The sequence below is a fragment of the Mustela nigripes genome, chromosome 15 (assembly GCF_022355385.1).
Source record: "Mustela nigripes isolate SB6536 chromosome 15, MUSNIG.SB6536, whole genome shotgun sequence".
Lineage (NCBI taxonomy): Eukaryota > Metazoa > Chordata > Mammalia > Carnivora > Mustelidae > Mustela > Mustela nigripes.
In genome coordinates, this window is record NC_081571.1 from 73,523,429 (window position 1) to 73,549,295 (window position 25,867).

The 25,867-nt window shown below is 49.1% G+C and overlaps 1 protein-coding gene across 2 annotated transcripts in view; it reads left to right on the forward strand.

Moving 5' to 3' along the window:
• Nucleotides 1–25,867, forward strand: part of UBAC2 (UBA domain containing 2) — a 172,611-nt gene that overhangs the window by 123,093 nt on the left and 23,651 nt on the right. For both annotated transcript variants that reach the window (XM_059378139.1, XM_059378138.1), the window contains one exon: nucleotides 8,432–8,674. In XM_059378139.1, the coding sequence (XP_059234122.1) occupies nucleotides 8,432–8,674 (243 nt within the window). The remainder of the gene's footprint in view (nucleotides 1–8,431; nucleotides 8,675–25,867) is intronic.

Sequence of the window (25,867 nt, forward strand, 5' to 3'; positions counted from 1 at the left end):
ACACTAAATCCTGGCATCCTGTCCAGTGAGCTGTAAACCCACATATTGGTGGGACTTCTGGGAAGCCTCCTTAAAGTAGCCTTTTTGTCCTTCTGTCCTTCCGCATTTTCTTCCCTTTGCTGCCTGGAATGCAGCTAAGATGGTTAGAGCTTTTATAACATGAGGGAGAATAAACTTCTGTTGTACTTAAGCCATTGTTATTTGTGGTTTTCTGCTTTGAACATTTAACCTGATAATCCTGATACATGATTTTCCAAAAGGAAGAATTTAGAGCAGCCTCCTAACAAATAGTCTGTGATCAGTCTAATTAATTCTGTCCTTATTCCAGTGTAACCTCCCAAGAATCTAGATATCCAGTGCTTTAATTAGATACTTCAAAATGATAGTAAAAGATGAGAGCTATAGGAAGTTCATCTGAATCATTTTTGTACTTGACAAAGAACAAGATTGTCTTTTGTAAGACTCTTTTGATGAGTGCTAAAGCCACATGATTCTGTCTGTTATGGGAAGAATAATCATTTTGTAATTAATCACCAATGGCAGAAATAACTTCAGGCATCTCTAATTTGCATACATATTCTCTGGGTGAAAAAAGAAAAATAATTCCAAAGTTTCTTCTTTCTTTCTTTAGCAACTTTAGTGAAGAAAAGGAATATATAAATGTAAGGTCCGTTTAGAGCAACAGTTTTGTTTTGCTCCCTGCTCTATCCCAGCATTTACAACACAGCCTGGCACATAATAAATGGTAAGCAAGTATGTATTGGAAGAATAAAGGTTGGATGAAAAGCCTCAGTCTGGTTTCGTCAGGACTTGAGTACATACAGAGTCTGTCTAATGGGGTCTGGGTGCGAAGGGATGTTTGCTCCCTCGGCTCAGTCCCATTTTGCAGAGGCCGCACTTTCTCCCCAAGAGAGCGGCTCCTTTGTGTTTACTCTGCTGTCCTGTCAGGTGATAGGTTTTGGGATGTCAGAGACCGTGGTTTCCAGGACCCTGGCAGTGCAGTGTGCTGTGGGGGTTTTTGTTCAGCCACACTTGCCTGCAGAAAGAGATCGTCAAACACCTGGGTGTCATTGCCCGGTCATGGTTTCTCATCTTCCTGAAGATGTGAACCTTGCTGTGGTTACATGCTTATACTAAGCAGGACCAGAGGCCGCTTGAGGTTTACTCTGTGTAAGCAAGAGGGTTTCGCCTCTTTTCTACGTAGCCAGTTAAATTCTTTATTTGCCCTCTGAGTGTTATTTCTTTATTCCCTTTCTAAAAGGATTAATAATCTGAAAAATCATAATAAGTGTGTAATTGACATCCATGTTTGTTAATGGCCTAAAGAAACAATTTCCTGTTGTTTTACATTCTCACATTTATGAGGTAACAGCTTCTTTGGCTTAGGGGGAGCTCCTAGCACTTACCCAGGGCTGTGGCCCGGCTCTTTGGGGTGGGCTTGCCACTGCAGGTGGCCTAGAGTGCTCTCTGCTCTCTTGATCTCTGGGTTTCCTTTCCTGGGCCAGGGTTCCTGATTCCTGCTACTTGAATGCTCTCATTCTGGCTCTAGCAGGCCTTCCCACACACAGTGGCATGTGTATCTGGTCATCCTGGATCTCATGCCTGGTCTTCCCAAGACCACTGCTGCTGCTTTGTCCCCTGTCATTGGGCCTATCAGCTTGACCTTGGGCTTCCCGCTCTGAAGGCCACAGGAACCCCTTCCCTAGTGTTTCCCCCAGCCTCTTGACAGGCAAATTTGAACATATGGTTTATTTTTAATGCCTGTTTTTTCACAAACTGGGGATTTCGAGAAAACTCTCATTCAGAAGTCCCAGTACATGAAAGGTTTCTGAGATTATGAAAATTAAAGTTAAAAGTAATGTGTAAATTAAGGTAGCATAATAATAAGTAATACTCTCTCAAAGCTCTTGGTGGTAATGAGGTGTATAACTCAGGGAGAATTTAATGCAGTCATTGTTATCCCCTCTTGTCATAGGATAAGGTGATGATTATCAAATATTTAAGGAAACTAAACTGTCTAAGCTCTTCATATTTTAATCCATTATGAGTACCTAACATTTATGAAGAGCACTTTAATTAGTTGACAACTTGAGGTCATGCTGGTGCACTGGAGGCATACACAGATGAACTCTACCTTTGTGTCATATGGGAAAGTATAAACTTAGCACCAAAAATGTGTCTGTTGGTAACTTCCCAGTTTCCCTTGAAAGAATCTAAAATAATGTATTTTTTAGAACATTTATTTATTTTCCATTTTCGCAGGAAACACTTACTGAGCTCTGTTTACTGTGTGCCAGAAGCTGTTGTAGATGCAGAAAGAAGCCAAACCAGATCAAACCAACCACAGTTCTTCCTTGTCCAAAGCACACATTCAAATAGGAGGCAAACCCCTGGGATGACTTTCAAGCAGATGAGCATAAAAGCCCTATTTTACCCCTGCCAGAATTTGCAGTATTATATTTGTTTATTGCCAGAGTTATAAAATTATCCTAATTGTTCACTGAATACATGATTTTGCTGAGTGTATACATGATGGTGGGCGACAGGAGTAAACGTGGCAGGAGACTGAAAATCTTTAGCTTTCGTCGATTCTTGAAAGAACCTATGAACTCGCTAAGTAGAGGCAACAACTATGCATTTTCATTATATTTTCCTCATTTCTTTAAAAGGTATATGATTATGTAAAACAAAAATAACACCAAAGTGCTAGGTTTACAAGTATATAGGTATAATATACAAAGTAGCATTGGTTTGCAGTGGTGGTTAAGTGAGATTGTATTCTTGCAAGTTTCCTATATTTTACTTGAAATAATTCAGTATTAACTCTAAGCATATGTGGTGAGTTAAAGATAGATATTGTAATCCCTAGAGCAAACACAAGAAAAATATTCTGTGAGGTATTGCTAAAAACAAAACAAAACCCAATAAACACATTGAAATACTAAAACTATTGGCTTAACGCAAAAGAAAATAGGAAAGGAGGAACAAAGAACAAAAAAACCCAGATGAGACCAATAGAAACCAGAGCAAAATCCATCTATACCAAAGTAAGCCCACTAAGTCGGAAGAGCTAAACAAACAAAAGGTGGAGATCATCAGTCTGGAATTAAAAGCCAGAAACTGCCCTATGCAATCTATAAGACAAACTTTAAACACAGACACACATAGTTGAAAGTCAAAAGATAAAGAAATACACCATGGAAACAGAAAGCTGACATGGCCACATTAATATCAGACAAAGCAGATTTCTATATGAGTAATCCTAAAACAAAGAGGGATACTTTGTTATGATAAAAGGGTTAGTTATTAGTATATGCATGCCTACTAACAGTGTTTGACCGCGTACAAGAAGTTAAAAGGGAACTTAAAGGGAGAAGTGGACATATTCACAATCATGGTTGAGGCTTTGAAATTAAAGACCAAAAATTTTAATTTTTATACTTAATTCAGATCTCGCAGTTCTGTTTTGATCAGTTGTTTTCATAAGTTGATAACATTCTGCTGTCTTAAGCAAAACCAGTACAATTTTCTGTTTTCCTTCCTACTCAGATCTTCAGAAAAGGAATTTCCAATTCCTTGCTTCCAATCTGTTATATGTTTTTGCCATAATTATTCCCGCTTTCTTTGTTTAAAAAAGATTATACACACACATGCACAAATACATGGATATTGCTACCCCCGGCACCTCTTGTTTCCTTCATCCTGCTGTAGGGGGAAAAAAAAATCCATGGTTCTGTACTTACTACATAAGTTTGTGCCCATAAATAGTATATACTATTATCTTGTGTTTGTGAATCTTGTAAAAAGATGGACATGGTATATGATAAATTTAAAAATACCTTAACACATGTACACTGAATTTATTTGAACTGCGGCTTAGTGTTCCCTTGGATGAATGAGCCAGCCCTCAGCCATTCCTGTCTGGGGACACTTTGTTTCCGTATCCTAGCTGTTACAGTCAGCTCTGTGCAGTTGAAGATACCCAAAAGCGGGGCGTCAGCCCTGCACCGGTGTTGTCGGATGGTTGGATGGCTCTCCGTGGAGCTCCGACCACTTTACACTTGGACTTTTCCCTCAGGACTGGGAGGGTTCTCTGTTCTCGTCCTCACCCAAACTGGATTGCAGATTTTCCCTTTTTTTTCTATTCCTATATTTAACATTGCATTTCCCTAAAAACAAATGAGAATAAAAATCTTTTCATGTGTTTGTTGGCCTTTTGAATTTCCTCTTCTGAAATGGCCTTTTCACCTGCTTTTTAAGTTGGCTTGATTGTCTCGCTCTGATAAATGTATAGTTTCCTTGTGCATCTTGAACATTGCCCTGTTGCCTGCAAGGATTCTAAGGACCTTCTCTAGGCTCTTACTTGTCCTTTGACTTCACTTAGGGTAATTTGTGGCATACTTGTAGATTTTAAATTATAAAGTAAGTAAATGTATATTTTCTTTTATAGTTTGTACTTTCTGGTCTGGTTTAAAAATCCTGTAGCACCTGGGTGGCTCAGTGGATTAGGCCTCTGCCTTCAGCTCAGGTCATGATCTCGGGTCCTGGGATCGAGCCCACATGGGGCTCTCTGTTCGGTGCAGAGCCTGCTGCCCCCTCTCTTTCTGTCTGCCTCTCTGCCTGCTTATGATCTCTCTCTGTCAAATAAATAAATAAAATCTTAAAAAAAAAAAAAATCCTTCCCATCCCAGTGTCAAAAAGATGTGCCTTCTGTATTTTGTGCAGAAAGATTTAAAGTTCAGTGAGTTATTTCCTTAATCCGTTGGGAGTTTACACATGATGGGAAGGAGGGTCTGTTCTGCAGCCTTCTGTAGATTTCCCTCTGACTTACCACGTGCTCTTGTCCCCTGCAGCCTCTTTCTATGCACTTGGTCTTTAGGTCACTTCGAGTAGCTCTACATAGAAACTACACTGTTATACTCAAACTTTATATCATATCCTGAAACCTGATAAGCCTTATTATCATTACATTGGCCATTATGGATCCTTTTTTTTTTTTTTTTTTTTAGATTTTATTCATTTGACAGACAGAGATCGCAAGTAGGCAGAGAGGCAGGGAGAGAGAGGAGGAAGCAGACTCCCTGCAGAGCAGAGAGCCCGATGTGGGGCTCCATCCCAGGACCCTGGGATCATGACCCGAGCTGAAGGCAGAGGCTTTATTAACCCACTGAGCCACCCAGGTGCCCTCCTTTATTTTTTTTTTTAAATCTTCTTATTGTGTATATATAACACACCCAGGTGTTTGTAAACTAGAAATGTCATGAAACCAAACACTGGAAAGTGGACACACCCATAAAACGCCACACAGGGCAGAGTGCTGCCAGCCTCGGAGCGCCCCTCCCTCCCGGGTCTCGCAGGATGGACGGTCGGTCACCCTCATGCTTCGCTCCGTGGTTTTCCTACTGGAGATAGATCGTTCAGATCGATCCACTTATAAAAATGGAATCATATAATATACTTTTTGTCTGGTGGCTTTCTCCCAACATTATGTTTTTAAAACTTAAACTTTAAATATTCCAAATGCAGTGCATTTTAGAGTTGGCACTTAAGTTCCAACAACAAAAAGCTGTTAAGATTTTATTTTGAATTAAATTGACTTTGTATCTTGATTTGGTGGAAATTTGTATATTGATAGTTTTACATCTTCCCATTCATGGATGTGATGCCTTTATTTATTACTAGGATTTTCTTTAGTGTGCCCTTTTTTTTATAGTTTCAAAACTTTCTTTTTAACAGTTTGCTATTCTGCAGATAGTTAATGCTTTTTCCTCTCTAGGCTGTCTGTTTTATCTCTGGTAACTTTTAAGGGCCTCTCTGTTTCACAGCAGTGCATCTAGATATAAATTCCATTTTGTTATCCTTCTTGGGACTCTTGCATTATTGATCTGGGATTTTTGTCTTTATTAATTGTGAAGAAATCTTAACTGTTATCTCTTGAAGCACAGTCCCGCTCTGTCCGTATTCCCTCCGCTGTCTTCTTCTGGAAGCTATATGAGACCTCACTCTGTGAGACCTTGGTCTGGGCGGAATCTTGGGGGCAGAGCCCCAGGCCTCCCTTCGGAGCCGGCTCTGCCCACTTCAGGAACCTCGTTGGTTCATGCCCTGCAGAACTTTTACCTTCTCCCTGGAGGAGAGAGGGTAGGTATGGGCGATGCTGGGTTGGGCAGGAATTGGGGTTGCTTCCTCTGGAGACAGGCCCTCACATCGCTCTGCCTTCTGCGTTTCTGGTGCCTCTAATCCCTGAGCCTGTCTAAGCTCTCAGGGACCTTGCCAGCACTTGGATTTACCTTTCTTCCCCTGCGCCAAATGGTTTCTAAATACTCAGTATTTCCCATTTTGTTAGTGTGGTTCAGGATTACAGATGCTTTCTAGTTTCATTGAATGTGGAATTTGTTTCTGTTTTCATTTTCTTTGTTCTTCTGTACCGGTTTTGAGAGAAGTGACATAGAAATTATTTGAAACCAAAACTCCTCTGCCTCACTCTTCCCTCTGCACTAGTCTGTGTCTCACTCCTACCACAGCACTGAAACTGTACTTACCAGGTCATCAAAGGCTTCCGTTTTTCCCAGATCTGGGGGTCATTTTACTCCCTGGCCTGGTTGACCATGGAGCTGTGTGGTTCATAGTGGCTGCCCCCAGTCTGAGATGTTCTCTGTGCTTGCTGACGCTAAGCCTTTGCTGCCTGTCCCCTGGTGGGCTGCCAGATGGCTCCACTGGCTTCTCCAACCCTGTCCACACACAGAAAATTGCTGGCTTGAATCTGAAGTTCTCCCTTCTGTTGTTTGTCCGCACCCTTGCTCTTACCTAGTCCCATTGCTTGAACTGCAGTCAGTGCCCCAGACCCCCAGATCCTTACCTCTGCTGAGCTTTTCCTGGAGGTCCAGGTCCCCGCCCGGATCTCTCCTAGATGCTCCCTGGCCCACTGCTGTGTCACATTTCTGTTTGCGCTGCCCGAGATGTTCTTCCCACGTCTTCAGGTCGCTGGCACCCCATTATCCTGAAGAGCTTTGCTCAAATGTCACTTCCTCCAAAGCTTCCCTCGCACTGACCTACAGACAGTCCCTGCTCCAGGCCACTTTATTTTGTTTCCTTCACAGAACTTATCTGGAATTGTTTTATGTGTTTGCTGTCTCACTCTGTATTCGCCATACTGACCGCTGTTCGCCGTACAAGAACAGGGCCTTGTCGGTCTAGTCCTCCACTCTCCGCCGAGTGCCCGGAACAGTGCTCAACAAAGTCTTGCCTCATTAATTGATTTAAATTTTATTAAAACATTAAAGTGTACTTTCCTCCTATTAGCACATTGTCAAATATGTTCTAATTTGCTATGAATAATTTATCCTAAGAATCAGATTCACAAAAGTAAAGGTTTTTTTACAAAAGAATAGCCAAACTCCCTTTAACATAGAAAACCAGTCTTTAGATGTCTCATACCAGGGCGCCTGGGTGGCTCAGTGGGTTAAGCCGCTGTCTTCGGCTCAGGTCATGATCTCAGGGTCCTGGGATCGAGTCCCGCATCGGGCTCTCTGCTCAGCAGGGAGCCTGCTTCCTCCTCTCTCTCTCTGCCTCTCTGCCTACTTGTGATCTCTCTCTGTCAAATGAATAAAATAAATTCTTTAAAAAAAAAAAAAAGATGTCTCATACCATATAAATTACCTTAAAGATGAAAAAAAAATAGGCTTGTTTGTAAATAGAATTGTGAATTACTATTGGCAAGGATTTTAAAACTAGAAAAATCATTACTTGAAAAATGTATCAGAACACTATGTAAATTATAAACTGTCTCTATTTTCTGATAAATTTATTATATAAGGATTACATCATTGGCCATTAAAGGTTTGTTTTTTTTGTTTTTTAAGATTTTATTTATTTGTCAGCAAGAAAAAGAGAGAGCACAAGCAGGGGGATTGACAGGCAGAGGGAAAAGCAGGAAGCCCAATGTAGGACTCGATCCCGGGGCCCTGGGATCATGACCTGAACCAAAGGCAGATGCTCAACCCTCTGAGCCACTCAGGCATCCCTAAAGTTGTTTTCTGCCAGTATCTCTCTGATGGCCATCTGCCAGTAAGAGTAACCACAGAGGTAGTACAGTGTGAAAGTGTTTCAGTAATCAGATCTTGTATGGCTTTTTTTGTTAAAGAAAACATTGTTTTTTAAATACTTGGCCAGTTCTTTGAGTGCTAAGCGGTTAGGATTTTGTTGTCTCTTCCAGCTTTATAAAAACAAATTTGTTTAGTGAGTAAACTAAGTTCTTGTTTACTTGTCCTGCTTACTGCTGTGCACCTGATAGGAGTGGTGTTTACCACCCAGCACTGCTAGAATGAAGGAAGCATAGCCTGGGAAGTATTTTGTGGTCTTCCTAATTTCTGTGTTAGTATGTTCTCGAACGCGGTTACGGGGAAACCATCCCATTGGGACCTCCTTCTTTCAGGCATCGGGCCTCTGCTACCACAGCAAAGTATTCCGGCTCCACCAGGCGCTCTGCATTCCCATATGGATGGCAAAGTTCTTTTCTTGGACGCTGGAGCCCATCTTCTCATCTCCAGAACCCGCCACCGAAGCCCGGATTGGGATGGGGGCCACCGTCGACATCCAGAGACAGCAGAGGATGGAACGGCTTGACCGGCAGCTGACGCTCTCTCAGTTTGCACAAGTGAGACGACAGAGACAGCAGGTAAGCAGTGACAGACAGACTGGAAAGGCCCAAGTGCTCGGCACACTTCACCTCTGCGGCTTACCGTGCGGCCGAGAGGACGCGTCCCTCCTGCGTATGGCAGCCTGGAGAACTTGACGTTTCCACATAGGATGTAGGTCTCTGTTAGTGGTTTTCTTAGCACTTTGGGTTTTTTGGTTTTTTAAGTAAAAAAAATTTGCAGCTGAAAAGACTGGTCAAACTGGGCATTCTTATTCCACTCCTATTAGATAAACATAATTTCTTAGAGAAACACCAACCTAGTTAACAAGACATGATATTTATCTGTCCTTATAATCTTGTAAAAGCCACAGTGTGTTCCTGTTAAAAATGCTGGTTATCATGTGCGCTGCAGTGAAGGGCAGATGTGAAGCTTCTCGATTTTCCTTGGTTGAAAGGGAGAGACTATGAAGATGAGAAAGTTTCAGGGGAATAACCAGTCAATCAAAGGCTGTGTTTTCTTAGCCTCGTCATCAGTATCAGGAAATACTGCACATGTATCTACAAAAACTGCTGTATGCAAACACTCTAATGGCACCCCTAACCCTCCTACTGATCTTGCTCTGACACTTTGCCATCCAGCACACCGAGCTCTTTATCTCTGTGTCTGTCTCCTTTACCCTCTGGGGTATGACAGAGGATACTGTTCTCTCACGCCATCTCCCTGTTTCCTTCCTGCCTTCACCGGGTGTGAGAACTAGGTCTGCAGGCCTCACGGTGGTATGGAAAAGTGAGATCAAGTGTGGCATCCCAGGTGTCCCATTGGAGATAGGGGTCCTAGAGTTTATATACCCTTATTAATGGACTAAGCCTATAGGTGAAAAAGAAAACCAAGGTTGTTCCCTACAGAGGTATTTGACCTTGAGATGACTCTGGAACATACAACAAAGACACCTATGATGTATTTAAATGTGGAGGACAGATCTCTCCCCTCAGAGCTGGAGGTGTAGATCATGGAGTTAGCTTCAGAGGGTTGACTAGGTGCTAAGTGAGTCCTTTAAGAGAATTATATCCAAGATGAACATAAGCCATGGAAGGAGCCTTGTGTGTAGCAAGAGGGGGAGCTGGATCCTACAAGGAAAGAGAAGGAAGAATGAAAAGTATGAGAATTCAGAAAGACCAGGTCCAAAAACTGAAGTCATGGTGAGTATAAATATTTTCCAGGTAGAATGGGCAGAGCTGTGAGGGAGAGAAAGAGACAGGGTTTGATTCTGAGGTTTCTGGCTTCGATAGTGGGATGGATTGATGACAGCACCATTTCTCCAATGCCAAAAGCAGATCTGGGGGAAATACATTGACTGAGGTACCTTCGGGATGCCTAGGACTCCCCATTAGATAGCTCATGGAGCCCATGCTTGTGAGCAAACCAGAGATGTCATATTGCTTAGCTTGGCATCCCCAGGGACATCTTCATGCTTCAAGTTTCTTAGGGAACACTGTCGGAATCCGCATCTTTTGGGGGGAGTGGTGGTGAAGGACACGGGGAGACTGATCCAAGAATTATGAAGAGGGTCTGAGCCAGCCTCATGGAGAGCCCTTCCAGACTGCACTAGATTTGGCCAAAGAGCTGACACTTGAAACCTCCACAAGTCAGTCACTGGGTACAAACTGTAGGTCTGGGGCTGACTGGCTGTCCTGTGTTGCATGCTGTCCGCAGGGGGTGTCCCTGGAGAGCTTTCTGCTGCCAACAGTCCCCCTCGGCAGGAAAGTGGAGCACTTCTGTCCTAGGGAGGCAGGGGATCCGGGCGGTGGGCCAAAGCACCCACCCCTTGTGCTGCTGGCATCTTCCTGATTGACAGAAGTTCTTGGAGCAGCTCTTGCAGGACTCCAGTGATGCTCTTGCCTCCGGAGAAACCTTCAAGAGGAAGATTAGGACACACTTCATCCCCTTCTGGGGAAGTTGCTCTCCAGGCCACCCTGGCCACCCCGTCCCTCTTCTACTTTCCATTTGACCATTGGCAGGAAGAAGTAGCAGTAGTAGTTCTGGTGAGGTGACACAGAACGTCATCCCTGTGAGGTCTCAGTCCTGCGTCACCTTGCCTCTCTCGGGCTGCGTCTGCTGCCCTTGTCCTTTTACCGTAAAAACCAGGGCATGGGCATCCCAGGAGACACCCTCATGCCACACATGTTTTTCCCTCCTACTTTTGTCCCCCTACTTGTGCCTTTTCTGGAGGATTACAGTTACTTAATCCTGCCATGAAAATGACTTCTTTCCTGGCCTGCTGCTGTCGGCATGAGAGCCCAAAATGACTGGGCAGCAGCTGTCACTTCACATGTAATGGCCTTATCTTGTCCCCAGTGGAAGCGTTACCCTCCTGGGCGGCGAGCTCTCTGAGCCCATGGAATCTAGTTTCAGGGACAGGAAGCCCAGATTCCCAAGCAGGTCACTGGTTGAGAGGGTACTTAGGGCCACTGCTCCTCCTCCGTCTTCTTCGCAGAACCCACGTGTTCTCCCTGCTGGGCACGCAGCGCCTGGATGCTGGTTGCTGATGTAGGGTTTGTGCCGCGTGCGGAACCCCAGAGCCTTGCAGAGCTCCCCCTCCAGACTGGGGAGCCGTGTGATGGGTGAGGGGGTCCGTGCCACCTGTGCGCTCCTTGTAAGTGACCTTGCGATGTGACACGACGTTAGCTGGAAGTCTGGTGGGTGGAGCGAGCTTCTGTAACCCCCAGGTGGGGGCTCTGGCTGACAGAAGAGGCAGCGGACCTAGAACCAGAGCGCGTGTCCTCTCCGGTGACGCCGCGTTGCTGCCCTCGCTAGCGTCTCTCAGGCTGCCACAGCAGAAGACCACAGCAGCAGGTCCGACCAGCAGAACATTCTTTCCTTCCTGTTGTGGGGGCCAGACGTCCAAGATCAGCGTGCGGGCAGGGTCGGTTTTGGAGAGGACTCTCCCGGGCCTGCCGATGACCGCCTTCCCCGCTCCGGCCTCACATGGCCCCTTCCCAGAATGCGCATGTCTTGTGTCTCGTCTTGGGAGGACAGCAGTCCTCTTGGGTTCAGGTCCCACCCTATGATCTCATTTAACCTTAATTACCTCCTGAAAGGCCCTGTCCCCAGCTCTGGTCACAAGGTGGGTTAGGAACTTCAACCTGGGAATTTGGGGGTGGGCAGCTTTTGGTTCATAACACTGTCCCTTCCAGAGTGAAAAGGGCCCAGCATAGCCTGTCTTGCACTGGCTGCTGCTTCTCCTTGAGCAGGGGTGGTATGCGAGGGCTCAGCACTGGTCTCTGTTGCTGTTGCTAGCCAGTCCAGCCCGAAAGTGGGGCCATCCCTGCCGTCCTGTCCACTCCTCCTGTGCCACACGGGGTGGCTGGCGACAGGGGCTGAGTCATTCTGTCTCTTCGGCAGGAGATGTTTCTGGTAGATAAACATGCTGGTATCATGCTCAAGCGTTGTCTCAGTGTGTGCCTTCACAGATCATTCGCCTTGTGCTGGCGTAGTTCATCTCTCCACCTGGCGGCTGCTCCGTGCCCTCCATCACCCACCTGTGCCCCTCACTGGGCTCTGGGGTCACAGTCGGTGGGTCATTACTTTGACTCTCTGAGCAAGGCTGGTGGGTACTCCGTGGGCAGGAGAGAAGTGCAAAACATGTCCTTTCCCCAGAGACTCTGTGATCAAGCTCAGGGAGCCTCGGCGGATATACTTGAATTAGAGACCATCCGGGAACAAGGAATCATTGGCCCGAGCACCCAGAACATAAGGTAGCCGAGAAGAGCGCCATCCCTGCTACCCGCTGCCGTGTGGTTTCAGTGGGAGGACAGACAGGATTGGGTGGGCTGAGATGAGGCAGCTGATACCCAAGCCAAGGACCAGCAGGAGTGGGGCAGGCATGGAAGTGATTAGAAGTCCTGGAAAGGAGGACCCCAAGGAGGCCCCCCGGCCGAAGCAGGGCCAGGTACGAGTGAGAGACAGGAAATCATTGTGCACCTGTAATAGAGGGTGCTTTAACCTGACGACAGATTTGGGTTTCGACACAGGAGGCTGTGAAATGTGGTTTAGCTGGTAGTAAAGGCAAGACAGTGTTCTAGAAAAATCTGTCTTATTGCAGTGTGTACTGTGGACGGGAGAAAGAGAGCAAGGAGGAGGAGACAGAAGACAATCTTTAAATCCAGCTGTGTGAGTGCCGTGGCCAAAATCAGGGCATTCTCCTCATTGAGCACCTCTCCGCTCGCTCCCTGTCGTTTCTCAAGGCTCTGTCATCCCAGCAGGTGACCCCCGGTCCCTCCCGTTCCCCCGCTGTCAGCTCCAGCAACCAGATCTGGGTTACAGACCGGACTCCCTCTCTCCTGGGCTCCAGCCCCAAACATCCCCTGCCCACTGGACATCTCCACCCTCGCACTCCATGGGCACGTGAAGTCTTCCATTTCTTGGCTAAAATGGCTTCTCCTCACTCCCTCCCCGAATGAAAACCACCATCACCTGCGCGGAGACCCAAGCCAGAAGGTCCTGGCTTCACCTGCGGTAGAAAGCTTTCATCACCACCCACCCCCCGTCTCCCTCCCACTGCCATTGCTCGTCAGCACTTAGCTTGCCTCTGAGTCTGGCCACAGCTCCCTCTCCTGTCTCGGCCCCACGAGTCCTCCCCTAGGGTGATCTCTTTGATGCACAAATCTGACTGTTCCACTCCACCACACTCCTTCAGAAGCCCTTCGTGGCTTTCAAGGTAGTTAACACTTAGTACCCAGAGCCCTTCCTGCGTTTTAGCCACGGGTGCTAACCCCGCTCAGCTCAGGGGTGGGTCAGAGCCCTGGTGTCTCTCGCCACGTGCCCTTGCTTCTGCCCTGTGCTCTGCCTGAGACAATCTACTCCCCACTCGCCCAGCACATGCACAGGGTCTGCTTGCCCAACTCCTGCTCATTCAGGGCTCCATTCAAACATCACCTCCTCTGGGAAGCCTGCTGCAGCCTCCCGGTCGGCTCTGATCCTCTCTCTAGCCCACCAGCCCCTGGGGTCTCGTTCATGGCCCTCACCATGATCAGGCGCCTTACTCTGACTGACTTCCCTCTCCCTGCCAGTAGTGTGTCTTGCGGTGGGTGGAGACTTTTTCCTCCGGAACGCCAGTGTGTGGTGATGCTCGGCACATGCCAGAAACTCATGTGTTGGGGAAATTCATGACAAATACATGTACAATATTTACAGAACGACTCAGTGGACAGAGGCCAGCTGAGTCCAGGGGAATAGTGGGGCCTGGGAAGTGTCCAGATACCCTCTGTGAGAGGACACGTGGGAACAGACCATTAAAGACCCCCTGGAGCCCACGTTTCCAGAGGAGGAAGGAGGCGGTGCCAGGGAGGGAAGCAGAAACCCGCGGAGCTCCGAGCTCCACAGCCGGGGAGAACAGAATGTTTGAGGGGGAGTAGGAGGGTGCGTGTTCGGACTCCGGTGCCGGTGCCGGTGCCCCCAAGTGAGAGTGAAGCGGAGATGGTAGGGAGGGAAAGATGCTGCGCTCAGCAAGAACCGGTTCGCGTTTGGGGAGTGCCGCTCGGAGAGGCCGCCCGCGGACTGGAAGCTTAGGGACGTTCGTCGCTTCCAGTGAGGCCATTCGGCCTCATTCCGGGGCCACCTGTGGTCTTTCAAGTTAGTTGTGATGTTGTACGACTGCAGACGTTCTTAGAACGCTCCCCGGTGTGTACACCTTCCACGGCTTAAAGGATGGGCAGCGCCGGGACGACTCTGTCCCCATGCCTCCCCTAGAGCTTGAGGCCAGAGCACCAGTAGGGTCGGAGTGTCGTGTCCTTATTTAAGTTCATGAGGCCCAGCGATGTGATCTTTCTGGACCTGCTCATGGTACGTACTGCCGACAGGCCCATGAACAGTTGTCTCGAGGACTCGTAGTGATGGTCACTGCGTAGGGCCACGGGTAGGGCCCCAGTCCTTCCTTCTGGTTCTCCTCGCCATCCACACCAAGGTCCTCCCACTCCTCTGTGCATCCTGGGGCAGAGTGTCGGGCCGTGGCTGCTGTCCTCTCCCTGGCAGCCACTGGCTGCGCGGCTGGGCCCTGCTCGGAGTCACTGTGGTACTTGGCAGCTGCGGGTCATTTTTCCAGTTTGGCTGTTACATAACCTCTCACAGGTCTGTGCTGCTCTTCGAGGGGCAGGTGAGCTCTTGCAAGCCAGGAGCTATGCATTTTGCTTGTTTTTGTCTCTCTTGGTCCTGCTGGAGTGTGTAGCGCTGGGCGCGTGAAGGACACTGCTCGGGCCCTTGAGAGATCAGCACCTGCTCGGGGAGGACTCACGGGCAGGGCAGGCTCCGGGCCCGGCTGGAGCTTATGTGCAGCAGAACCAGAGTCCCGGTCCCTCTCCGGGCCTAAGAGCAACCTTGGATACGCCAGCATTCAGGTAGGTGTTTCAGGCCCAGGGAACCCAGGGAGAAGAAGCAGAGGGCCTCGACACAGCTGTGGGAGCGACCAGTAACTGCCTTCGCCGGGGTGCAGGTTTCCCGAAGGAAGAGGCCGGGGAGAGCGCCGAGGCCCAGACAGAGCAGCTCTTAGGCTGCAGGAAGAGTTGTTTTTCCTTTTGTTCTGCAAGAAGTCATGAGTCACTGAGGTCTTTCGAGGAGGGGAGCAGGTTAGGTTTGTTTTTCAGAAGGATTATTTTAGCCATCACTGAGTGATGAGTGGAAAAGGTGACCCGGGGTAAGAAGGCCAGTGGGGAGGTGACTGAGGGCTGCGTGTTCTCAGGGTGTGTGGCGAGGCGGGGCACCTGACGGAGTGAGAGCTAAGGGCCACAGTCAGGCCTCGCAGGGCGTCTGCGTGGTCGCACACCCGGGGCAGCCCTGAAACCCCCACAGGCGTGAGCATTTGAACGTTGACTTGCTGCACGTCTCCACGGCTTCTCGGCTCGTGGGGCCCTCTCTGCCGGTCGTGAGGGAAGACCTTGCCCCGGCGCTTCACTGTAGAAAAACAGCAGAATGGAAGTGAAGGAGCAAGGAATTTGCAGTGAAGGGATCAACTCTGTGTTGACCGTGAGATCGGTACACAGTCTACCTAAGCATTGTCATGAGGATAAAAGAATTTACACGGAATTACTTTATATTCCAGAAAGATCTATAAATATTGTTATGATCTCACTGGATGTCTGTTTTCTGGCCCTCAGGGTGTTTGAGAAGAGTTCTGATTTAGGAGCTAACCTGATAGTCACTCCTCTTAAAAACTTGTAACCCCTAGAACAAGGGTCAGTAGGCTGTGGCCGCAAAGCTAAGACTGGGTTGCGCGTTGTCCGTGGTTCTCTGAGTACCTGCAGAGGATCTTCAGTTTTGCCTCTTGGTCTCCAAAGCCTAAAACACTCACTACCTGATCTTTGGTAAAAAAGAACTTTGCCGGCCTGTTGCTCTAGAAGATTCTGTAGCCAGCAGCTTTCCAAGCGAGTTTTACCAAGAAGTCTTAATTCTCTCTGGGTTCTGATCATCTGTTAGTTGTGTGCCCGCCATTTTCTCTGTTGTTTCATCTTCAACACCACGATGAAAACTTGGTGTTTGAACTTTCCAGAAGGTGCTTCTGTAAGAATCTCCATTTCCCTTGGAAGCAGAGGTCCGGTGAAGCCCTCTGTGGGTGCACCGTGCGTGGGGTGAGCCAAGTGGGGGGTTTTGTCTCGAAAGCGATGGAGTCTGTTGGTGCTGATTTCTTCATTGCCTCTTCACTTTTTTGGGCTTCCCAGTGTTTCCTAGATGACAGTCAGCTCTGTGTTCAGTAGTAAGCGGTCTGTTCGACCCACAAGGAAAGAAGATGTTGCTGCCTACGTCCGCTCACTGTCACTTACAGATGCAGTTCAGTTATTTTTGCAGTGTTCAGTTGAACCGAGCGGGCTGGATCCTCTCACGCTCTCTTAGTTACATTTTGTGGCTGTGAAAATTGTTTCTCTTATCCACCCCGGCGACCGTTGTTAGGTAACACCTAACATATACATTATTATGAGTCATATCTGCCCTGCAAATCATGAGTGTTCTATCATTAATCAAGTATTCTAAAAATTTAATAAAATACTTTTCGTGTATTTAAAATGCTCACAGGGGAGCGCCTGGGTGGCTCAGTGGGTTAAGCCTCTGCCTTCGGCTCAGGTCATGATCTCAGGATCCTCGGATCGAGTCCCATACCGGGCTTTCTGCTCAGTAGGGAGCCTGCTTCCTCCTCTCTCTCTGCCTGCCTCTCAGCCTACTTGTCTTCTCTGTCAAATAAATAGATAAAATCTTTAAAAAAGAAAAACTGCTCACAGGTTTCAATGTGTGTGGTAAGTGTACAACTCAGTGATTTTTTAATATATGGACAGAGTTATGTAACCATCAGCACGCTCAATTTATTACCCCAAAAAGAAACGATGCCCAGTGGCACTCACTGCTCAGTCTCCCCAGACCTCTAGCCCTAGGCAATCACTAATGTGTTCTTTCTCGATTTGCCTGCTCTGCCTGCTCGGTGCTGTCCCACCGAGTGACTTTCTGGCATTGCCCCTTCCCGTGGCTAGGCCTCTGATGGGCTTCTTAGTCACCTCTTGGCCTCACCAGCACTACAACTTCCACTAACAGTTACTTCCCACAAGGTGGATTTAGGGTCCCGCCAGGCTCTGGGGAGCAGCACAGTGAACAAGACAGCACAGCAGGAGCCGTGCTCTCCCCGAGCTGAGAGGAGAACAGGACAATTAGAGCAGAATGTCAGGCGCGCTCTTCCAGGAGAGGCGCCCGGCCTGTCCACTGGGGACTAAGGAGTACTTTGTGCAGGAAGTGCATTCTGAGGGGGGCCCTGCAAGCGGTATCCCTGTACCTTCACGTGTGTGCGTGTGTGTGCACGCGTGTGCGCGTGCGTGTGTGTGTGTGTGTAGCAAAGTGGTCCACCTTGAATGCAGAGGGGCTGGTGCTCAGCCTGGACGAGCCCGGGCAGCCTTGATGGCACGTGGCACGCGGCACGCGTCTCAGCACTTTTCCTTTTTAGTTTTGCTCTTTCACTTTTTGGCGCAATTTGATTTAAAAATCATTCTCGCCAAGTTGCTGTGCTGCCTTGTCAACAAAGCAATCTCTAACCAGTTAGCGCTGGTTCTTTTATGACTTTTTTCTTTTATGAGTGTGAAGAGTATAGTCTCAGGTACGGAATAAGTTACTAGTGCTTAGTTGATAAAAATCTGCAAATTAAATGAAAATTAGGTGCAAGAGCTCTATTTTCAAGTGAAATTAAAGCCAAGCTGTTTATCTCAATCTGTACCTCCTTGCAGAAGCTCTTACGGTTTTGGTGCTTTGCTAGTTGATCATACTGACCTTTTTGACAAAAATTCAGAAGAGAAAGATAGGATCAATCTAAATTCTAATCCATCTCCAAGACTGACTCATTAAGTGACCTCGAGAAAATCATTTCTATTTTCCATTCTGCTTTGGTGCCTTCATGAGAAAGAAGAGTGTGGGACAGTCTCATGAGGGCACAGTCAGTATTTTGGAGAGATAGAAGTTATAAGCAGTCTTAGTCCTTTTCATAACTTATCACTTACTAATCACTTTTTTTTTTTTAAAGATTTTATTTATTTATTTGACAGACAGAGATCACAAGTAAGTGGAGAGGCAGACAGAGAGAGAGGAGGAACCAGGCTCCACGCTGAGCAGAGAGCCCTATGTGGGGCTCAATCCCAAGATCCTGGGACCATGACCTGAGCCGAAGGCAAAGGCTTAACCCACTGAGCCACCCAGGCGCCACTACTAATCACTTTTTAAAACCACAAATGAATTTAGAGATGTGCCCCTAAAATAGACCTAATGCTAAACAGGGGTATTTTAGAAAAATCATCCTGATAATCATTTTACAAATTTTTCCTGCCCCCCTAAAAAGCCATTCCTGTGGGTTTTCAAAACCAGAAAATGATTCTAGCTCAGGAAGGATCATTGGAGTACTCAGGAGTTTCTTAGGAAAAATCCTTCTGATCATCTTGTGAAGGCTTGAATTTCATGGAACCCACCGGGCTCAGACCCTGCAGCCTGGTGCTGTGGTTGACAGATGTGGTTTCGTGAATAACGCAGAGGGAGCCCTGGAATTTCCAGAGCGGTGAGTAATGACTCTTGTCCGAGATGATAATACAGATTAGTGATACTGTGATTTTTTAAAAGACCGTACTTTTTAAAGTGATAGAGACCGATGCATGCAGCTGAGCCTGGATTCCAGGGTGGGGGTTGGGGAGGCAGTGCGAGAGGCAGGCACAGTTCGTGGCTCTGTAATTGGGCTTGGGGCTGAGAGTGGCCACTGCACGGCCTTCCCTTGTCTGCATCTGCCTTCCCCACTGGGAGACCATCCACTCTGCAGTTCCAGGAGGCCTGCTTGCCCGAGACGCTCACAGAGCTCCCTGCCCAGTGCAGCGGCACCGAGGAGCAGTCAGGACAGGATGAAGTGGAGATCCCCTAGCGTGCCTCCCGCGGCGACTCTGGCAGGTGGCTGCTGGGCTCATTTTGAGAGAGAACTGCTTGGGTCAAGATACTCTTCAGTGTATCAACTAGGACGAGGCAGCTGACAGCCGGTGTTTCGGGGTCATCTAGCCCAGCTTCGCGCTGACACCTGGGAAGCCTGGGCTCGCTGTCCATGTGCTCTGACGTCAGCAGCTTGACCGAGGTCTCCAGAAGTTCAGCAGAGAGAGAGAGAGCACAGTAAGGATAGATTGTCAAAAGGAAACCAATTACAGGTCCAAAACAAGAGCTGGGTCCCGTGCAAACAGTGAGGACAGACGGAGGGAACAGGGGAAGGATTTTAGGGACAGGCACACTTCGGGCGGACACAGTGAGTGGAAGGAACATGCACGGGAGAGGAAGAAATAACAGAATGGGTCTGGTAACGGGACAATAAATTCTCCATGGGGCCAGGGGCGTCGTGAAAGGACTTACGAGGAAGTTTCACCTGATATATGGATCAGAGAGGGGCAGTGTTGGTGGCAGTGATGTCACTCGCCCACAGGGCTGCACATATTGGACAGGGACGGCGTTGGTGGCACCGATGTCACTTACCCACAAGGCTCTGCATACTGGATAGGGACGCGTTGGTGGCACTGATGTCACTCACCTGCAGGGCTGTGCGTATTGAATGGGGATGGTGTTGGTGGCAGCAGTGTCACTTGCCTGCTGGGCTGTGCATATTGGACAGGGACGATATTGGTGGCACTGATGTCCCTCGCTCGCATAGGTGTGCATATTGAACAGGGATGATGTTGGTGGCACCAAAGTCACTCACTTCCAGGGCTTCACGTATTGGACAGGGGCGGCATCGGTGGCAGTGACGTCACTCACCCACAGGGCTTCACGTATTGGACAGGGACAGCATCGGTGGCAGTGACGTCACTCACCCACAGGGCTGCGCATATTGGACAGGGGCGGCATTGGTGGCAGTGATGTCACTCGCCTGCAAGGCTGCACGTATTGGATAGGGATGGTGTTGGTGGCACTGATGTCATCCAAGAGGCTGTTGGCTTAATCTCAGAGTAGAACAACAAGGATTTAGAAAGTGGCACACCCCCTTTGGAGGGAAGCTCAGTGTACTTGAGACTTGGCTGGGTTTGACGTACAAAGGAGAGACTGAATCCGGGAGTCACCAGGCTCTCTGGATGCCAACCAGACATCCGAAGGGAAGGGCGCGCCCACCCAAGCACACTCAGCTGCCTGAAGGACAGTAAGGGAGCGAGATGTGATCACTGAAGACCTGAAAATGTTGGCCTCCCTGTGGGGGGAGAGGGGAAATCTTGAGTAATACCCAATCTCATTTTTTATTTTTATTTTTAGAGAGGGAGGAGGGAGAGGGAGACAGAATCCTAAGCAGGCTCCACACCCACCACGAACCCTGATGCGGAGCTCGATCTTACAACCCCAAGATCATGACCTGAGCCCAAATCAAGGGTCCGATGCTAAACTAAGCCAGCAGGCCCCCCCAATCTCATTTTTAATGATGAGTTTCTCTTCTTCTATCAAAACGCTTATGGTAACAAGCACCAGAACTAATTTTAATGTTGGCTTTTAATAATTTTTGTGGAGAGCTCAAGTTAAGGAGGCAAAAAATGGCCAGAACTTCAGCAGGCCAAGAAGGGGGAAAACGAAAGATAGAATGCAGAAGTCAGTCATTTCCGTACCGAAAGTGCTTTTATTCCTGTTTTCAAGGAAGGTGCGCTGAGGTCCTTAGCCTGTGCCGTCCCTACCATAACTTGGGTACGTGGTCACGAGTAAATAAAACTAAGGAAGAAAGCTTTCAAACAAGAGATAGGTGTCCTCTTCCTCCACCAAATGTCCCCAGCCCGAGGCTGGGTCTGGGGACACGTGTTGTCTCCCTCACACCACCCCTCACCACCAGCTCCTCCTCACAGAAGAGACGGAGGGTTCCCCTGCTCTACCAGAAGCCAAACCACCCCACCCCAGAAAGCTGGGGACATCTTTGATGCTGACTTCCCCATTCAGAGAGAGGGGTCGGTCAGCCGGCCTTTGCAAAACAGTGACAGACACAAATGCTCTGTGTGGCTCAGCACGCACTCCCAGTACCACACTTCGTCCTCGCGCCCCGAAGGGCAGGCAGCAGAGCCTGTCACCGGGGCAAACGGCGAAGCTGAGGCTGAGCCCTGCTGCTCTTCCAGAGTTTCTTTCCCCTGCCGCGCTATGGCTCCCCAGCAGGAATTTACCAGGGACCGTGCTTTGTTGCCTCAAAAGAAGAATCCATCTCTTCACATTTGCAGCTAAAGCACAAACTAACTTGTTAGAATTGTATCCATGTCTCAGGAGAAGTAAGAGAGGTGTGGTAGGAGCCTGGGGCCTCCCGACAGAAATGTCGTCACGTGGAACACACGAGACTCAGGGAGCACGCCCGTCGGCTCGCACCCCAGTCGCACCCCAGTCTCGGTGCTCCTTGCCACAGCAGCTCAGCCGCTGGGCTGTGTCCTAGGCTGTCACAGAGCCTCCTGACGTAGCCTCTTCAGGCCCCTCTGTGCCCCTCCCCTCAGTGACACCCCGGCTCAGTCCGTAGGCAGCACCCCTGGACCTGGCCCTGCCAGCCCGAGACTGGAATGGAGCGAGGCCATGGCCTCCGGAGCTCTGCTCGCCAGAGCAACAAGGGAAGAAGAGACATGGCCGAGAGCCGCGGGACTGGCGGGAACTCCGGCCTTCCAAGCCAGAGACTCTCCAAACTGAGCAAAACCATGTGTTTTGTTCCTGATCTTACTGCTGTGGAAAGTGTTCTCAGTTTTGCCGAGAAGAAGGGTATGAAATGAAGTGTCTGAGTCCCCAAAACTGGCCAGTAGCGTAAACCACAAAGAAAAAGTGAAACCGAGAGCTGCGAAAGTAGCCTGGGAGTTTGTTCAAGGGCTCACCGAGTCTCCCTCCAACTGATGATTTTCTCCCAACACCCGCTAAGGCGCTTGCTGCCTGGGGCCCAGAAGGACATGGTAGCAGGCGACGGGTGCAGGGGTGGAGCACCTGTGGGCTCCGGCCGCTTCCCTGCTCCTTGACTCTCGCCCTTGACCCACCCCTCTTTCCTCCAGGGCATGAGTGGACTGCTAGCTAGTTTGCCTGCTTTGGGGGGTGGGAGGTGGTTTTTCTTCTTTACGAGTTTTGCCAGGAAGCTTTCCCCGATGGCTGTGGTCCACCTCCCCTCTGCACGAGTAGCGCGTGGCACCAGCTGTGAGTCTGCCAAGGTGGCCTCCCTGAGCCGAAGTCACAGACTTTGTCTTCACGGCCTCTCGCTTGGTTTCACATGATGCTTTGGCTTGTCATCCCCGCCGAGCCCTTTCGGGGGTATGGGAAGGAGTCGCTCCCGCGTGTGTCACAGCCCACAGAAGATAGACAAAGGAACAAAGCTCATTCCTACTTACACCGCGAGCTGCAGCTTCCACACTTGGAAGCCATGTGGGGAATTGCAGGTACCTGCTGACGTGTGGCTTCCCCGGCACGCCCCCGTCTCCCAGAAGTGGTTCTCTGTACCTCCTGGCCCCTGTGTCCGGGCGAGAGCGTGCCTCTTGTCCTTTAAGAGTGGATCGGTGCGAGCTGTGCTCTCTGAGGTGCCTTGCTTTAGCCCCTGCCATCCCTTCCATCCAAACCTCCCTTACTAGCCTGCTGCGCTCCCCTGCAAAAGCTAACCATAAGGCCTTTGCAATGAAAATCCTGTAGAAATGAACTCCGCAACATGCTCCGTTCGTTGATTCATTCCGCCAATATTCGTTAAGTGCGCAGATGGGAGACCGATGCACAAACACAGACGAGGCTGGTCTCGGCCCTCGTGGGGCTTGCGGCCACCGTGGGAGTCCTGCCAGTCAGCACAGACCCGCAGTGCAATGCCGTCCTCGGAGAGGACGTGAGAGCGAGTGTAGGAGAGGAGCGTTTGTGGGATTAGGGCAGGCTCCTGGGCAAGACTCTAGAATGTGAAGGTGGAGAAAGACCATTGGAGTGGTGAACAGGACGCTGGCCAGCCATGGCAAGAAATGCCAACCGTGCCCCAAAAGCTGTGGGGACTTGCTGAGTGGTATCAGAGAAGTGTGTCTACGGTTATTTGAGAAGACTCTTCGTGTACTCGCCTTTTTTCTTTCTAACTGTATTCTATTTGAGGCCAGATTTTTTTTTTTTAATATACTTTAGAGGCCAAAGTAACATACAACAGAATTGAATACAAAAGCCAATACGAGAATCCAGCCGTCTTCTGTTAAGTCAGACTGTTAACAGATTTGCAGCAGATCTTCACCTGAACAGATTCTTCTCATGAACAGATTCTTTTCGTGTCCTTACGGAATGTATCAGCCCTCATAGAAAATATATTTTGAAAGCATTGTTATTTTCTTGTAAAAATATATTATCTTAGCAAGTGATGAGTTTGTGATTATAATTAATGAATAAATATTGTAAGATTAATAGGAAGACAGTGGGGAGGCACTGAAGTAGAAGAGCGACCTGGTGAGATTTGTATCTTGGGAAACTCACTGTGGAGCCCGTGCACTCTGACGCAGGCCTGAAACAGTGCAGTGAGAGTGCGGTGGAGAGAGGTGGGTAGCGATTCCCAGACATGGAGGAGTTACTGTCGGCAGAGCCTAGTGGTCTGGCTTATGCGAGTGGGTGGGTATTGACATCAGTCCCCAGGATTGGGGACACAGAGACATGGGACTGAAGATGAACGTTGTTTGAGACGTGTTCCATCTTAGATGTCTCTGGAACATCCAAGTGGGAGTGTCCAGGAGGCAGGTGTGTAGCTCTGGGGTGCAGCCCTGGGAGGTAGGGGTTTCAGAGTTTCCACCACATGCATGGTGACTAAAGCCCTAGGAAAGCCCGAGCACCTGGGGACGGGACATGGAAAAGAAGAGGAATAACCCCACATAGAACCTAAGGGGCCCTTGGCATTTCAAGGATAGGAGTAGGAGAAGACAGCTGCGAGGGGCCCTGAGAGCAGAGCCGGGAGGGTTCGTAGGCCCAGAGCCCCCGGGGTTCCGAGCAGAGAGCTGAGGTCGTTCCTCTGGATCAAGTAAAGGGTGTTATTGGTACCCTAGAAGCAAAAGGGAAAAACAAACAGTTCGAAGACCAAATTGAGCTTCTAGAAGGCAGGCCGCCACCTAACTTCTCTTTCTAGCTTCATTGCCTGAGGTCCTAACAGCTACATTAGTAGACACAAGATAATTATGCTGCTTTAACCTTAACTAGTGCTACTAAAACAGGCCGGTCTTTTCTGTGGTAGAACATCCCAGCCACCGTGTCACGGTCACAGATGGGCTGCGATACGGGTCCCCTCAACCCACGGGGCCGCCGGCTGCAGGCAGCTTTGGTGGTCTTTTCCGAGAAAGCCATGCAGATACGTCTTCTCCTGTATGTGCCGTGACGTGGAGAATACTGGAAAGTCCTGGTCTGTGGAGGGTTAGTAATTCCTAGCATGGGTGCCGCCCCATTTCCTCTGCTCCTCAGGCAGACATCACGCGGTCTTATCATCTCCCTACTGAAGCCACAGCCTCCCTCGGACTCTCCCGGCCGGGGTCCCCGGGCAGCCACAGACCGCGCAGAGCAGAGGGCCCAGCTGCCTGCGTGACGCTCCGGCCTCGCGCACGGATGAGGCCTTGCAGCCGCCGCAGCTGGGGATCCAGCGTGCCTCACCTCCAGCGACTGGCCCTTCTCAGATAAGAGGGCGGTGCTTCCAGAGACTTCTACGTGTTCTCAACCATCACCTTCACCGTGTGCACTCCGTAATTGTCCTGCATCTCGCTCTGTGACTGGGGAACGAGTGCGGGCTGCCCTGAGCCTCGAGCCATGCTGGCCTCCCTGGGAGGCTGCGGGGAGCGCCGTTCTCGCCCTGTCACAGCCCTACGGGCCCCACAGTCGAGTTCGCAAGACAAGAAATAACGCTGGAAGGCATAATGCAGACATTAGGTGGGGACAGTAGCTAATATATATAATAAGCTTTTACAAGTTTTCAGGCTCTGGGGCACCTGTGGTGGCTCAGTGGGTTAAAGCCTCTGCCTTCAGCTCAGGTCATGATCTCAGGGTTCTGGGATCGAGCCCCACATCGGGCTCTCTGCTCATTGGGGAGCCTGCTTCCTCCTCTCTCTCCACCTGCCTCTCTTTCTACTTGTGATCTCTGTCTGTCAAATAAATAAATAAAAAGTCTTTTAAAAAAAAAGTTTTCAGATTCTTTTTTAAATGCTTTCCCTGTATTAACTCATTTATTTCCCATAATGTCTTTATGAGCTAAGTGTGGTGTTACTCTCATAGAAGAGAAAACAGGCTCAGAGAAATTTCTCTCAGACTGAGGTCTGAGGTCGCACCGGAAGTGGCAGGGCTGGGCTGGGAACCCAGGTCACCTGGCTCTAGAGACCGTTCTTGGTCCCTCAGCTGCCTCTGCCTGACTGCTCCTGTCTCCGGACTTCTTAGTGCTCCCTGCCTGGTCCCTTGAAGTAGGTATAAACCTACTCTTTGAACAGGTTGACAAGTGTCTGGTTCTCCTCTCCATCTCCTTGTCCTTTCAAATTCAGTGAAGCCCCCGTCCTCTCTGAAGCTTTCCCCCTGTGCTTCGGCTGCTCGGTGCCCACTCTGCACCTGCCGGGCCCTTTAGCTGATGCTGCTCGGCGCCCATCTGAATTCTAGTCCACCTTGCCTCCTGATTTTTTCCATTTCAGATGTCTTGCCTTCCCCTGAGACAGTGGGCTCCACGTGAACATTGCTTCTACCCTCCCTTGGGAGTGGCCCACAGAGAGCCACTAGGGCGCTGCTGTGACCCAGCT